This window comes from Raphanus sativus, chromosome 4 (assembly GCF_000801105.2).
Source record: "Raphanus sativus cultivar WK10039 chromosome 4, ASM80110v3, whole genome shotgun sequence".
NCBI lineage: Eukaryota > Viridiplantae > Streptophyta > Magnoliopsida > Brassicales > Brassicaceae > Raphanus > Raphanus sativus.
In genome coordinates, this window is record NC_079514.1 from 9,480,513 (window position 1) to 9,495,296 (window position 14,784).

Sequence of the window (14,784 nt, forward strand, 5' to 3'; positions counted from 1 at the left end):
ATATCCACATGGTGTATGTACCATATTTAGTTAATGAATACACAACTTACTTTATTATTAAACATGCAAGATGAAATTTAGTGGACATTGTATTTAGCTACAGATGATGATAAATACATGAATTTCGGAAAGTATAAAAGGTGGATGATTAGTTAGTTGTTAAGACATGAATGATTCGGTAGTTGTGACATTCAAAATTTAAAGAAGGAATATATATATATGTCACAGCAACTTCTAAGAGCAACATTATTGCTAGAGAGATCTTAGATTTGTTTATTAGTATTTTTGAGATAAAGAACAATGTTAAGAAACATTAAGAAAATAGGAGATTATTGTTGGGAATTTTAGGTTGGTTCTTAGTAAAGTAATTATTTATGTTAATAAGTAAAAACATATGAAGAAGTGTTTAAAATACTTTAAGCTCTGTTTTTATAAGTTTTTGTCCGTAATAGTTTACAGGAAGGATAAAAGAAATGCAAACGACCGCAACGATTGAGAAGATACGAATGCTGCAAATGACCATCCTGATGAAGACCACAGCATCAAGACCAGCAGCAGCCAACAACAAGATCCGATTTTGATTGCTTTTACCCGGATCAGAGCCGTTTAAGTCGTACCAGATGAAATCGTACGAAGGTAGTCAGACAAGTCGTCACGAAGAGCGTAATTTGCTTCTTCTTCTTCAAGTCGTCACAAAGCAAAACATAATCAAAAGCTTTGTTCAAAGAACATTTGCGAAATCCAGAAACAGCAATCAGACTGAAAAAAAATTAAAGCTGGATTGCTAAAGAAGAAGATGAAGATGATTCTACCTAAAATCGAAAACAAAAGAACGAAGAAGAGCGAAGAGAGATAGAGATAAGAGAGAGTACAGCTTACCATGTATGACGTGTGGCATTAAGGAACGCGTCCAAAAAGTTTTTAATTAACAAACGTTTCACTTGTTTCTTGGCATTTTTCATTTATTATTTGACATTTAATTACTAAGGATGCGTCTAAGACACTGCGATAACGATGGTCTAAGATGCAAACATATATATTTATTTGAAGTGGGTAGTGTCGATTAATACCAAACCCTGAGTAACTTCTTTTTTTAAAGGCTTCCCCTGAATAATATTCGATGTCTTGTCTTGTCCTAAGATTAAACTTCAATATTATTTTTCTCATTATTGAGTCGTTGTATACAATATTTGGAATCAAATGATTCGCAGTGTTATTCTTCTGCATAGTTTTCTTGTTTCAGTTTCTACAAACACTCAGATAGAGTTACAGACGTTGTAAAATAGTTTTTTGAATGAATTTAACATTATTTCAAAAAAGAAGATATTCTTTTTTTGTAACACCACATATATATATATCTGAATGGTATGAATGAAAAATATGTGGTGTCATTCTTCTATATATATATATATGAATGGTTAGAACAGTCAATATTTATGCATTACCTAAGCATATCACGCATTGATCTTGTAGCATGGATATTTTCAACTATATATTTACAAACCATTCGGTTTCGAGCTTTATAGTGTTACATCATTTTCGGGGTCCATGTCCTTAGTCGGATAAGATATTTTGACTATATAATATACGAGCAATCGAATATGTATGTTGACAGGTAATTACATACTTGGTGGGGATTGGGGAAATGGTTGATTGGTCAAAGTAAAATACAAATAGATAAAATCATAAAAGTGAAGAGAGAAAGAAGATCCATAACAGAATGTGACGGGTCACATTCAAATACGTAATTGTTAATAATTTCCGACGTGTGTGTGATGTAGTTTGACATTATTAACAAAAGTTTATACATTAGAAAAATAAGAAAGTAAGAAATGTGACGTGAGAGACAATTTTGCCTTAGCCTGAAAGAAATATCTGGTCACTGGAGGACGATTCCAGGCTTCATGCACTCTCGCTTGTGCATTGTCATTACTCATTGAGTCATTTCCACGTAGATTTTCTTAATTACTAAAAACTACGTTGACAAAATCCAGAAATTATATATTTATAAGTCTATGACTATATACGTTGACAAAAAAGAATTCTATAACTATATACTATATTTACCTTTTTGGTATCATAAGTTCATAATTAATTAAGCCCTTTTTCAAAAAAAAAGAAAAAAAGTTCATAATTAAGATAAGAATGTTTATGTAGTCTTGATAGTGCAATTCTTAACGTGAGAAACAACTAAAAAATAATGAATGAGTATATGACAGTTAATGCATTTTCAGTTGATAGAAAAGAGAAGTATATGATCAATCAATATTTGTTTAAATCCAATAATATTTTCTCTTGATCATTACAATTGACTCGTCTCAGTGGAGTAATTGTACTTAGCTTTCATCTAATAGTTACTATTGTACCATATTATATATACTCATAATGCAGTAACTCAAATGGTTCCATTGAAGAAACAAGTTTACGTGTCTCATATTTGCCGAATAAACCTGAACAATTACTGAAAAAAACAGAAGTGTATCAGCATGATGATAATCAAAAGCACGTATAGAAACAGAGACAATGCGCGTGAGAGAGAAAAAAGAGCATCATTTCTTCTTCTTGCTTTCATCGGCTCTAATGAGCTGAACCGGAGCTGCTGGTACCCTAAACCACCATTCTCTGATCCGCCTCTCCAACCGGTCACTACTCGCTTTCCTCCACCCAACTTCCCTCGTGAACCACTCTACAAACGCTATCGTTATCAAGTACTTCACCGGAACGACCGCCAAGATCACTGCCACAATCACAAGCGATATAGCCGATGTATCCGTCGCCTGTAAAACATACGACAGAGAGAGAGTTATATTAACCGCAGACACCGTTTTACCTTAAGCGTCATCATGTTTTGATGCATTATCATATATACCTGAGGAAGAATTGCGAGAGTAATGGCTCTTATTTTGAGGAGACCAACGTTAACGTTTTGAATTAGCGACTCAAATTGGCTGATTGCGTCTTGTAGTAAGAGTAGCTGCTCCACTGCGTTTTTACTTGGTGGAGCTTTGACTCGAACGGCTTTTGGCTCTTTCCCTTTGTTGAATTGCTTACGCCATAGCATTACCATAGCCACCAGGAGTAATATCAATGGTAGTATGAAACCGATCCACTCACTTCACAACATAAAAAAAGATCGTTGATGTCATTACACAGCAGGTCAAAATATAGGCATTATCACTTTCATGAGTTATCATGTGATGGAACTCTATCATACTATGCCTTCATGTCTTATAAAGCTGAAAATCTTACCTGATAATCAAATAGCTGACCAAGATCACGAACACTGTCGATTTATAAGGCTCTTGCCAAGATGCTAAGAGGTTTATACGCGAGGCTAGTTTGATGAAAGGGAGCAATAGTTCCTGCAATGAGATAATTGGTTAATAGTAACTATGAAGCCAATAAAAGAAGGAAAATACGAAGAGGAAGTATCTCGTGATACCTTCATCACTGCAGCATTAGTGTCAATTCCTTCTACTTTCACTTGTTCCACAGTCGCCTGAGCAGCTTCAGCTCTGTCGGTGTCTAGGATTGACTGTTTCAGAGCTATCTCCAATGGACTCGTCTCCCCAACACAAAAATCTCCTACGATTATCATTTCTTCACCCATATTCGTCCCAGTTTCTAGATTCAACCCAAAATGCTCAAGCAATATGAGTGAGACTGGAGATAAGTTTGACGGCCATTTCATATACTGAACAGAACTGACATCAGCCTGAACATCGGTGGTTATGCGAGAAACTCGTCTATATAGAGCTTCTAAGACCATATCTCCACCAGGAAGGCTTTCTGCTAGGTTGAATATAAGCAATGTTTTGTATTGGGAAGAGAAGACTTGGAAAGCTTCCTTTATTGCACGGTAGCGGAATATGCCGAGGATTGCCCTTGCAAGTATTTCTGATCTTTGAATCCCTTTAAAGTTGTATTTTCGAATGAACCATTGCACACGAAGTATCTCCAGGCATATACCCAACCAGTAGTCTCGACGAGCATTTCCTTTGAACTCTGTAAATTCAAAATATACCGGCTCTGGCCTGTACATACAAAAGAAGATAACGCAAAAGGAATATATCCATGAGTACCAGATATTGTGTATTGATCATTAAATAGGAGAGCAATAAATTGTATTCCACTAGCACACGTACACTGTAATCGATTTGTACATGATGGCTTTGTCAAAGATACGAGCACCCAATGGCCCTGTCAACTCAGGTTTGATGACCTGTTTTGTGTCTTCGGTGAGATCATATCGCATGGGCTTATCACCACCACCCATTGAATCAAAATACAGGGCGCAGTTGGTAAGTGTCAGTTTCCCTACAAAAGGAAATGCTTGAATATTATTGACATGGAAACAAAATCAACCAACTTTCATGTTCCTCCTTTTGCTTAAGGTATTAGATTATTGCCAATGCAGTAAGGTCAGCATAAATAAATGTGACATATGCAGAGATGTCTCCAGAAGTTCACCAGGCCATGCTGATATGCCCACGTGTTTGAAAACTGGTAAAACAGGATTGCCACCATCCATATCAAGAACTATTTCTCCCTTGGCAAGCTGAAGACTGGCACCTGAAGGTCCAAGAGTGCTTTTAGCAGCCTTGAAAATTCTGCATATAGAGAACGGGTGAGGAAAAATAAAAGAGAAACCAGATATTTTGAGGAAATAAAAATCCGCAATAAAATGTGAGAAAACATGGTTTCTATGTGGATCGTTCTTATTCTGAATTAGAGCCGTGATATCCAAAACGATTTAGTCCTTCCGATACCACTGATTGAACCACAGAAATTTTAAATCATCTTCAAGTTAGCAAGCAATGCAGCAATGAGTAATCAAGGAATCATGGGTGTGTTTTAGGTAAGAATAGAGCAAAAAGCGATGCTAGATAAGTAAACCGCAGTAATTAAAGTACCAAAAATGACCACGAAATACACATAATCATCTGTGTCTGATACCACTATCAGATGGTGCAACAAGTCAACAAATGCAGAAAAGCAAATCGAGAGACCAAAAAAAAAAAGACAGTGGCTAGTTCATACTTGTCAAGTGTGCGGATGTATTTATCATATACGAGAAAATGAAGCCTGTGGCCTGAAGAGCTAGTCAGTGCATCAAAAAGATTATGTACGGTGATTGCATCTGCAATGGCAGGACAAACCGGAGCAATTCTTGCAAAAGCCTCCTGTCCAACGGACTTTTTTTCATCAACCTGTTAAAAAAGAGGCCTGTTAGGTCCTTCCAAATTAGACTACAACGCAAGAGAAAAAAGAAGTCTAAGAAGGAAATAACCTGCATTGCCATAGTTGTGGGACTTGAATAGAATAAAGACCACCCGTCCTCATCCTCAGAGTCCTGCGTGGAGGGAGACACTGCATCCTAAAAATTAGAAAAAATAATATCATCGTCCCAAATATCTCTGTTTTTAATTTAAAAAAAAAATAAACAAGATAAGAGGTTTCTTTCTCACTTTGCTCTCATTCTCACTAGTGACACTGGGAGTCTCCCAAGCAAGCATCATATCAAACATGAGCTGACGAAACTCCTGATCACTAAGGTAATTGGGCTGCTTCATCACTTGATGGAGAGCCTGAAACGAGCAGAACTCAAGAAAGTTCCTTGCGTACGTCAAGAGCTGCTTAACACTCTCAGGCAACTCTACATCGAATCGGTGCTGCAAATCTTGCGTTGGAATCTTGAGGATACTGAAACAATCTCACACACACGAAAAACGAATCCCTAATCAATTAGCCGGAGACAAAGCCATATGAATTGTGTTGGAGAAAGTTACGTTGAACAGCGGGAGACGACGGAATTGGCGAGGAGTGAGAGCTGAGGGATTGGTTTCGGGGAAGCGATGGGAGACGGAGAACCATCTCCGTCACGGCCGGAGGACGATTTCTTGCGGTGGAATAGGGATTTCAAAGAGTTCTGCTGGTTTCTCATGAAGCTCTCCAGCATTCCGACTTTCGCATCGCCGCCGCCGCCGTCTTCTTCCATCGCGCGCAATCAATCGGATCAGAATCGTAACCCTAGAATGCCTCCTCTCAGATTACTCCTATTCTTCCTTCGAGTGCAAGCTTTCGGGGATTCGTTAGTCACGCAACTATCTATCTCTGTTGAGTACTGATTGAGAGATCCTTATCCACGCTTTTTGCAGTTTTAACAAAAAGCATTTAATTAAACTTCTAATTAAAGTCTCGAATCCAACCGAATTAAACCGGTCGGCTATATTATTGGACCAGGTAAACTTTGCTCTGTGAATTAAAACCAAACGGTTTAAGCTTTCGAATAAGCGATTCGTTTTGGATCAAAACACGAGAGAATGTAAGCTAATAAGAACCAAACGTGTTTACACAATGGCTTCTTTTACTTTTTTTTTTCTTCAGTTTGTTGTTCGTAAGAGAAGAAGAGAGAAAAGAATAAGCTTTCCATTGTTGTAGATAAGAGGGTTCTAAAGCTTGGATTTGCCACTGCGAGGAGGGTCCTTTGCCCAGAGAGGTGGGATGATTCTATGGTCTTGTTGCACAGGCGGCTGCTGCTCTTCCTCCTTTTTATCGGTCTCTTCTTTGTCCTCTAGAACCTCTTTGGAGAATGCGTTTGGGTTGGCTTTGATACAGCTTTGCAATGCCACAAATGGATGAACACAGTCTGATCCCTGCAACAACAATACACATGCAATAAATATCCTGTGTGACGTTTTGAGGTTTTGTACACCATCCTAAACAATCTAGAGTGTGTTTCAATTAGAGGTGGTTGGTTGGTTGGTTACCTTTTCTTCAGCAGAGCTCATGAGAAAGCAACGGAAAGCCTCTGTGAACTGAGACCCACAAGATCCATTACGCAGATCTGCTATGCAAGGACAATCCAGGGCCTTCTGTGCCTTGGCTTCAAGCGACTGATGGGAATTGGTGATTTGTCAGATAACTCAAGAAGCTTAGGAATAAACAGAGAGTAAGAGAAAGTAGAAGGAATAACCTCATTCTCATTGTCACCCTCACCAAATGCTGCAGCTTCTGTGGTATTAAAAGAGAGAGTACAAAAGGATGTCAAAAGTATCACTCAGATAAGGACATATAAACTACAAAGACCTTATAACTAACTATAAACCGGAGCAGAGAAGATGGAGCTTATAAATGGTACTCAAAGAGTGCTAAAACAAGAACAGAAACTACAAAGACAAAGACAGTTTCAATGGTAATCAAAATCATACTCAACAGTCAAGCATATAGACTAAAACGAAAAACTTAATTCACAGAAAAAAAGAAATTGACTTTTTCAGCTAAAATAGAGTAATCCTTTCGATGAAGATATTAGAAAGCCGAACCTGCAAGGAGAGACCCCATCGGAGACGACGAAGTATCGTCAGAATCCCGCGGCGAATTCGTGGAAGGAGGAGGGGTATTACTAGTCGACGCAGAGTTCTCGTTACTCTGAGCTTGACCCATCTCTTCCTTTCTCCTCCGTCGGACCCAAAAACCTCCCAAATAATTTTTCGTTAGCCGACGACGTGAATCAGATCCCACAGAAATGAAAAGGAATCGATACATGGCCCAAGTTATCGATATGGGCTTTATTGTCTATTGGGCTTGAGTTCGAAAGCTCTGCTCTTTTTGCTTGTGTGATATAACTTTTGGTTCTTTGATGGGCAGAAGAAAGATTCAACTTCACTTCTTACTTTTCTAAAGGGCCCCTCCCCCCCCCCCCAAAAAGAGAGAGAAGTTCAATTTCATCAAACAAGAAACAACTGCGAACAAGTAGTACAATGATTCATGATTCTAATCTTTGCTTATTAGGCTGTCAAACGAACATGAAGTAGGGTCAAAAATCACTTTTTAATATAAAACCCAGAAACACACCAATTTGATTTTCTTTTTTCTTTTTCCTTTTTTGTTGTCAACTCTTTCGGCTTATTAACGCAGTAACGACTCCCACTATGGTCGATTCTAGCTGTCAAAGTCCATACACTTTATTACTCTGAATTTCAAAATGTTAAACACCTTTCTCTCTGCGTTAATTATTTAGGGTTAGTACGATATGTTTTATTCATTCTCTCGGGATCTCGTAAGACGAGATACTTTTTAATTCGAATAATATAATTTTAACCATTTTTATTAATTAAGAAAAATTCAAATTATTAATCACAATTGAACAATGCGGTCCGGTTCTAATAGTAACAAAACATAAATATGTTAATATTTTTGTTACTGTTAAGACGGTTGGATGTGGTTTTCAAACACTTGAAACCTATGTCTTAACCTTTTTCTGTATCGAAAACCAATTGTTGCTAATAATTTATGATATAAGGTAAACCATTCCTTCTAACAAAAATTGAATTAGAGGCACAACAAAACTATTTTTTTGTGCCAAACCACTCTAAACCATTTCATTATGCGGGATTGAATGATTCAGAGAACTTGGAACCGGATTCCTAAACCGGTTTATCAACTCGTAAACAGAGCGAACCGTTGCTCGTTACGTCCATGCAGTATGTAAAACAGTGGACGTCCACCACATTTGAGACTACTGTCATACATTATACATATACATGTGGTGTTGATAACGATGTCTATGGCAGGTTATGATTCGTTTCCTTTTCAAATTAATCACAACAAATTATTTTAATCTGTGTGTATATATATTTATATAATGCTTGGTTCCTGTCCTACACGAACCGCGTTCTAACATCAAGCCGCAATTGACGCTTTTGAAATACACTTGAGAGAAAGATAATTAAAAACAATATGAACTCGAAAGCCTTTCAGCGAAGAACAGCAAATAAAGTTCAAAATCGAACTCTCACAAAATATTAAATTCATATATTTCCATTTTGCTTGTGCTCTCTAGATTCGCTATGACAGTATCATATTTTTCTCTCGCACTGACGAAATTGATGATGCTTGTATAATATTCTTTAATAATATATAAACAGTATATATACACCAAATGATATTAAGAATTAATATGTTTGGTTAAAGTTAACCTAGTAGTCTGATCACGGATAATACTCATATCATATGGTTAACATGATTTGAATAGAGTAACTTTTCATGTTTTAAATTAAATATTTATCTTGTACCAAACATATATAAGTATGATATGATATGGAAGAGCAAATGAAATCAAGAGATATTAGTACATGTTAAGTTTAAAATTCTTAACAATGAATAAAATAACTTTTTTTGAGCAAGAATAAAATAACTTTTAAACAACAAAAAGCAATCAAATGATGTATCGGATGATAATACATAAAATTATTAATAATTTAGCAATTTGTTTAGGTTGAATTATTACTTTCTAGCATTTCTATTGGTGAAAGAAAAGCTGCCTCTGGTGACCACATAATGGTTGGGATTGGGAGTTGTGTTATCGTCATTACAAAAATAAACTTTGTAGCTTCGACCGAAAATGTTATAGTAGTGGAGATTTGTGTTGCTTTAATGATGGTTTTGAAAGAAAAAAAAAATGATTGTTTTGATATTAAAGTTTCCACGACCCATATCTGATGTTTTAATTTCCATCTTAATTTGTCTTATAAAAGTAGATGTATATCAATTCAACAAGCTGCCAAAACTAGATTGCTATAAGCCTATAACTATTCAAAATGATTTTGACTTGAAAGTTCAGCGACCCATATCTAATTTCCATCTTAAATGGTCTTATGATGTGATGAAGTACATTTATCACAAATCAACAGGTTGGCAGAAGTAACATCGCTGTGAATATTCAACGATCAACGAGTTATATCCTCAAGTGCTAAAAAGCTTGGTGTTCAATGGGTAATCAAGTCTCTTTTTTTTAACAATCGAAATTTATAATAAGAATAGGAATCGATTGTTACAACCAACATAAGTATATAACAAAATACTTAAACTATAGTCATGTGATTATCGTCTATTAATTTCCTCTTTCAGACAAAAAGAATCTTTATGTGTTGGGTTTTATCAATATCATTAAGACATGGTTATGAACAAAACATACAGATCATAAACTTTACGTTCAACCCATGGTATTTGATCCTGATTTAACAGCATTATTTGAAAAATTGTACTCTATAGTTGATTTATTTTAACTTTATCATGAGACAGAACAGTGGCCTATATCACGAATTCACATGAATTTATTTAATGATGTCCTCTTGAGAGCTTGGACATAAAGAAGAAGAATACTTCTAATGTAAAAAACAGAGTGTAAACAATTTTTAAACTGATCTGCGCTCCAACGTTCGAAAATGGAACTGGGATCCTCGTGAATCATCCAACGGTCATAATTCTCCATGTGAATCTCTTCAAAGACTTCTTGTGTAAAATTTCAAAAAACAAATATTATATTCTTTTTCACCAAGGCTATAAGTAAAGGTGGATCATTGTTCAAGATCCAACCAGACTTAAATCCTTCAATTGTTTGATTAAAGTGAAAAGAAAATACCCTTTTGCAGCTAATTCTTTTTCTTTCTTATTTTATTTTTTATGGTTGGATCATTATACCTTATTGTGTAAGTGAAGGAACAATAATAAAACATAGACTTTTTTTTGTTTATCCAAATTCTTTTTTTTTGTTTATCCAAAGTTAACTCCTGTCAGTTTCTTTTGTCTGAACAAAAATCTTTATTTTTAACCACTTTTGCGTCAAGCTGATCAGAAACCCATTTTCCTAAAAAATGCAAAACCTGAGATGGGTTTTGAATCTCTTGTTTGTCTCTTCTCTTCTCCGTAATCTTGTTCACTCCTCATCACAAGTCACCTGCTCAAGCCAAGACAGAGCAGCACTTCTGGCTTTCAAATCAAGCATCGTCGAAGACACAACTGGAGTTCTGTCTTCATGGGTCGGCAAAGATTGCTGCAGTGGAGACTGGGAAGGTGTTCTATGCAACCCAGCCACCGGAAAAGTCACAAGCCTGGTGCTGCAAAGCTCCTTGACCGAACCTACTCTTTACATGAAAGGCACATTATCACCTTCACTGGGGAGTCTCGGATCTCTCCAGGTTTTGGTCATTAGTGGAAACAAATTCATCGCTGGTTCGATTCCAAACAGCTTCTCTAACTTAACCAGTCTTACCCAGCTCGCCCTCGAAGATAATTCTCTCCACGGCAACGTTCCTTCTGGTTTAGGCCACCTTCCGGTGCTGGAATCTATTTCATTGGCTGGAAACCGCTTCTCAGGTACTGTCCCGGCGAGTTTGGGGAACTTAAGAAGCCTTTCCACGATGAGTTTGGCTCGAAACTCTCTCTCAGGTCCAGTCCCCGTGGCTTTCAAGAACCTTCTCAAGCTTCAGATTCTTGATCTCAGCTTCAATCTGTTATCTGGACCAATCCCAGGTTTCATAGGCCAGTTTCGGGATCTAAACACTCTTCATCTCTCTAGCAACAGACTATCCGGGGAGATACCAGTTTCTGTTTATAACTTGGGGAAGCTTCAAGACATGTCGTTGGAGGGAAATGATCTGACTGGACAACTCTCAGACCGAATCAGCAATTTGAAGTCGCTCGCTACCCTTGACTTGAGCAGCAACAAGTTCATTGGTCACATACCAGCATCCATTAAGAGACTGCAGAATCTCTGGTCTCTCAATCTCTCCAGAAACCATTTCTCTGATCCTCTGCCTGTTGTTGTAGGCAGAGGATTTCCTTCTTTACTGTCCATCGATCTTTCCTACAACAACCTTAATCTTGGATCAGTTCCAAGCTGGATCAGAGACAAGCCACTCACACAGATCAACTTAGCTGGTTGCAAACTGAGAGGAGCCTTTCCGAAGCTAGCAAGACCAGACGACTTGCTCTCGCTAGACTTGTCTGACAACTTTCTCGCAGGTGATGTTTCAGCTCTTCTCGCCAACATGACCAGTCTTCAGAAACTGAAGCTCTCAGAGAACCAGCTCAGGTTCGATCTCTCCAAGCTCAAGTTGCCGGAAGGGGTGTCTTCCGTTGATCTGAGTTCAAATCTAGTGACAGGGTCTCTTTCAAGCCTGTTAAACAACAAGACAAGCCGCTTCTTGGAAGAGATCCATCTCACCAACAACCAAATCTCAGGGAGGATCCCTGACTTCGCAGAGAGCTTGAACCTGAAAGTACTCAACATAGGGAGCAACAACATCGGCGGACAAATCCCAAGTTCAATATCAAACCTTGTTGAACTCGTGAGACTAGACATCTCAAGGAATCACATTACGGGAGTCATACCTCAAGCAATAGGACAGCTCGCCCAGCTGAACTGGCTCGACCTCTCGATCAACGCCCTTACGGGAAGAATCCCAGATAGCTTGTTGAACATCAAGGCAGTGAAACATGCGAGTTTCAGGGCCAACAGACTGTGCGGACTGATTCCACAAGGAAGACCATTCAACATCTTTCCCGCAGCTGCTTATCTGCATAACCTTTGCTTGTGTGGCAAGCCGTTACCACCCTGCAGGAAGACTATGAAATGAACAAACACACGTTTTGAAGTGGCCAGTCGAACGCTGACTTGATCTTAATCCAATCACTTTACGCATTTCTTCAAAAGATAGATGATATCTTCTATTTGTCTTTTACTTATTCACTTCCTATTCTATTGTTTTAATTCTGTATTTCTACACCTCTGTGATTCTGTTTTAATCTAAATAAATTATTTTAATCACTTTGATTCAAACCAGGAGAACATGTAACTAAGTAAAACCAAACAATAACTTCCAGTTCTACATGGTTGGTAAAAGCATAAACCAAAGGAATTATCAATCCATGAGCTACAAAAAAAGACTTCCCTTACTCACAAGTCACAACCAACTTAAGAAAACTATTTACAATGCAGCATCAGGATAAACAGTTAAATCTAGTTCATCTAGTAGTCATCAAAAATCTCCCATTCTTGTTCTTTACCTCCATTTTTTTAAAAAAATATTTAGAAATTATCATTTATGCAAGTCTGTTACTTAGTGGCATGTATGGTCATACATCGAGACAAAACGAGAATATTGAATCAGCCTGATTAAAAACATAGGAACAGTCCGAATTTAAAAGTACCGAAAGAGGATGAAGCAGTATTTGGTAAGACCTGATCAACAATGTGTGCTTAGCCAAGTGGACTTTGCTTTCGCCGACCAAGTATTCCTCTACCTCTACCTCTACCTATTTGACCACCATTTGGTGCATCTTCTTTGTTTTCAGCTTGTTTCTCCTCAGCATCCTCAGTTACGCAGTTATATTCTTCCATAAGTTGAGCAGCTTTATCCCTATAAACTTTCTTCTCCTAGAAGGATCAAGGAACAAAACCGAGAGAGAGAGAGAGAGTAAGAAGATAAATAAGCAAATTAATGCAACATGAAAACTCGGGAAAGGAAACAAAAAGAACAGAGACAACAAACTCACGTCCTCAGTGAAAGACTTCCACATTTCACCACCAAGCTTTGCAACCTACAACCATATAAAATAGCAGTGTCTCTTTGTAGAAAACCATATAACTAAACACTAGCTATAGTCATGTGAAAGTAAAACAAGCTCGGTCACACAGTCTTTACATTCTTAACGTTGATAGATGGATTCTCAAATTCAAAAGTTTCGCGGAAATAATTCCTGCAAAAGAAAAAAGAAAAAAAGAGAAAAGAAATTATCAGCATCAATCATTCATCGGTCATCCCTGTTAGTAGTAACTAAACACGAGAGAAGAATGATGAATATTACATGAAAATATAAAAGGCAGTAGGAGGAGGAAGCTTCTTCCTGACGAATCCAATCCAAACAAGAAGAGTGAAAGAAAGAAATCAACATCACACCATATAGAACAAATCGTACATAAAATTCAGAGATAAGGTCTTACTTCTCTCCAGGTTTCTTCTTCTTATTAGCCTCAGTTTCTGATCATTATTTAAAAAGAAAAAAAAAACAACAAGCGATTAAGAGAAAACGCAAAGGCGAGAGGAGGAAAACGAAACAGAGAGAGATAGATAGATAGATTTACCAGTTTTGGCGTTGAGGCTGCAAATGTGCTGACTATTATACTTCACACAAAATTTCGCGTTGCATCTTTCACTGAAATCGTTAAAAATGTAACCTAAATTGTGAGAAACCGTAACCCTAAATCGAAACAGTAAAAGCTGAATCATAATAGATCAGAGACTGAGAATAATTGAGTACCATAGAGCGAAAACGCTGACGAATTTGGGGCGAAGTAAGGTGTTGCTGTTGCTGTTGTTGGTGGTTTCAGATCCACCACCACCACCACCACCGTCCATCTGTTTCTTTTCTCGATCGAAAGGAGATCCCAGTAATAAATTTTCTGTTATCCTACGAATCGAATGGAATCGATGAGAAAGTTTCAGAGAAGCAATGAGAGGGAAACGAAGCTTGTTTTCGCTCTCAAGTTGTGGTGCTTATATACTCCCGCCCGCGGCTTCTTTTTTTTCTTTTTCCTTCGACACGGATCTGAATTAGCTGTCGATCTAATAAACGGTCCAGATTCACTTTCGGCTGCTATTTGATGTGATATATATCTTCGCGGCCTCGATTTCGTTTATTAATTAGGACTTTTCAGTTAAAGTATTTGGGCCGTATGGCCCATTTACAGCTAGATATTCGAGTATGGCTCCAATATTTTAGTATCTTTTAACCAACAACTATATATGTAGAGCAGTACAATTTTCATTTGATAGCTTAGAGTATGCTAAGAGACCGTTATTAATTTTTTTCAGTTGACGGTTCTTATATTACGCTAAGAATTTGTCATAAGGGCATCATTATCGGTAGAATGATGAAAAGTCCCTAATCTTTCTTTTTTTTTTTTTTTTTTTTTTTTTGGTCATGAAACCATAAGAA

The 14,784-nt window shown here is 37.4% G+C and overlaps 4 protein-coding genes and 1 long non-coding RNA gene across 5 annotated transcripts; 1 reads left to right on the forward strand and 4 right to left on the reverse strand.

Annotated features, from left to right (window-relative positions):
* Positions 1-412: 412 nt before the first annotated feature.
* LOC108853148 (uncharacterized) lies at positions 413-1,049 on the reverse strand. Its single transcript, XR_001949687.2, has 2 exons — positions 880-1,049; positions 413-680 (listed from the first exon to the last, which is right to left on the reverse strand). It is a non-coding gene; the product is annotated as an uncharacterized LOC108853148 (long non-coding RNA).
* Positions 1,050-2,386: 1,337 nt separating this feature from the next.
* On the reverse strand, positions 2,387-6,155 carry LOC108854881 (uncharacterized). Its single transcript, XM_018628556.2, has 10 exons — positions 5,790-6,155; positions 5,469-5,703; positions 5,291-5,377; positions 5,041-5,210; positions 4,471-4,610; positions 4,146-4,317; positions 3,443-4,034; positions 3,250-3,362; positions 2,870-3,113; positions 2,387-2,777 (listed from the first exon to the last, which is right to left on the reverse strand). Exons 1-10 carry the CDS (start codon positions 5,996-5,998, stop codon positions 2,550-2,552), a joined length of 2,190 nt encoding a protein of 729 aa, XP_018484058.1. The 5' UTR covers positions 5,999-6,155; the 3' UTR covers positions 2,387-2,549.
* Positions 6,156-6,301: 146 nt separating this feature from the next.
* Positions 6,302-7,512, reverse strand: LOC108854882 (mitochondrial intermembrane space import and assembly protein 40 homolog). Its single transcript, XM_018628557.2, has 4 exons — positions 7,326-7,512; positions 6,977-7,014; positions 6,771-6,896; positions 6,302-6,656 (listed from the first exon to the last, which is right to left on the reverse strand). The coding sequence occupies exons 1-4, from the start codon at positions 7,444-7,446 to the stop codon at positions 6,453-6,455; spliced, it is 489 nt and encodes a 162-aa protein (XP_018484059.1). The 5' UTR covers positions 7,447-7,512; the 3' UTR covers positions 6,302-6,452.
* Positions 7,513-10,379: 2,867 nt separating this feature from the next.
* Positions 10,380-12,613, forward strand: LOC108855691 (probable leucine-rich repeat receptor-like protein kinase At1g35710). The gene has a single exon (XM_018629566.2). It carries the CDS (start codon positions 10,659-10,661, stop codon positions 12,420-12,422), a length of 1,764 nt encoding a protein of 587 aa, XP_018485068.1. The 5' UTR covers positions 10,380-10,658; the 3' UTR covers positions 12,423-12,613.
* Positions 12,614-12,632: 19 nt separating this feature from the next.
* LOC130511848 (high mobility group B protein 7-like) lies at positions 12,633-14,410 on the reverse strand. Its single transcript, XM_057009587.1, has 7 exons — positions 14,107-14,410; positions 13,931-14,001; positions 13,790-13,826; positions 13,654-13,692; positions 13,491-13,545; positions 13,342-13,386; positions 12,633-13,222 (listed from the first exon to the last, which is right to left on the reverse strand). The coding sequence occupies exons 1-7, from the start codon at positions 14,202-14,204 to the stop codon at positions 13,046-13,048; spliced, it is 522 nt and encodes a 173-aa protein (XP_056865567.1). The 5' UTR covers positions 14,205-14,410; the 3' UTR covers positions 12,633-13,045.
* Between the last annotated feature and the right edge of the window lie 374 nt (positions 14,411-14,784).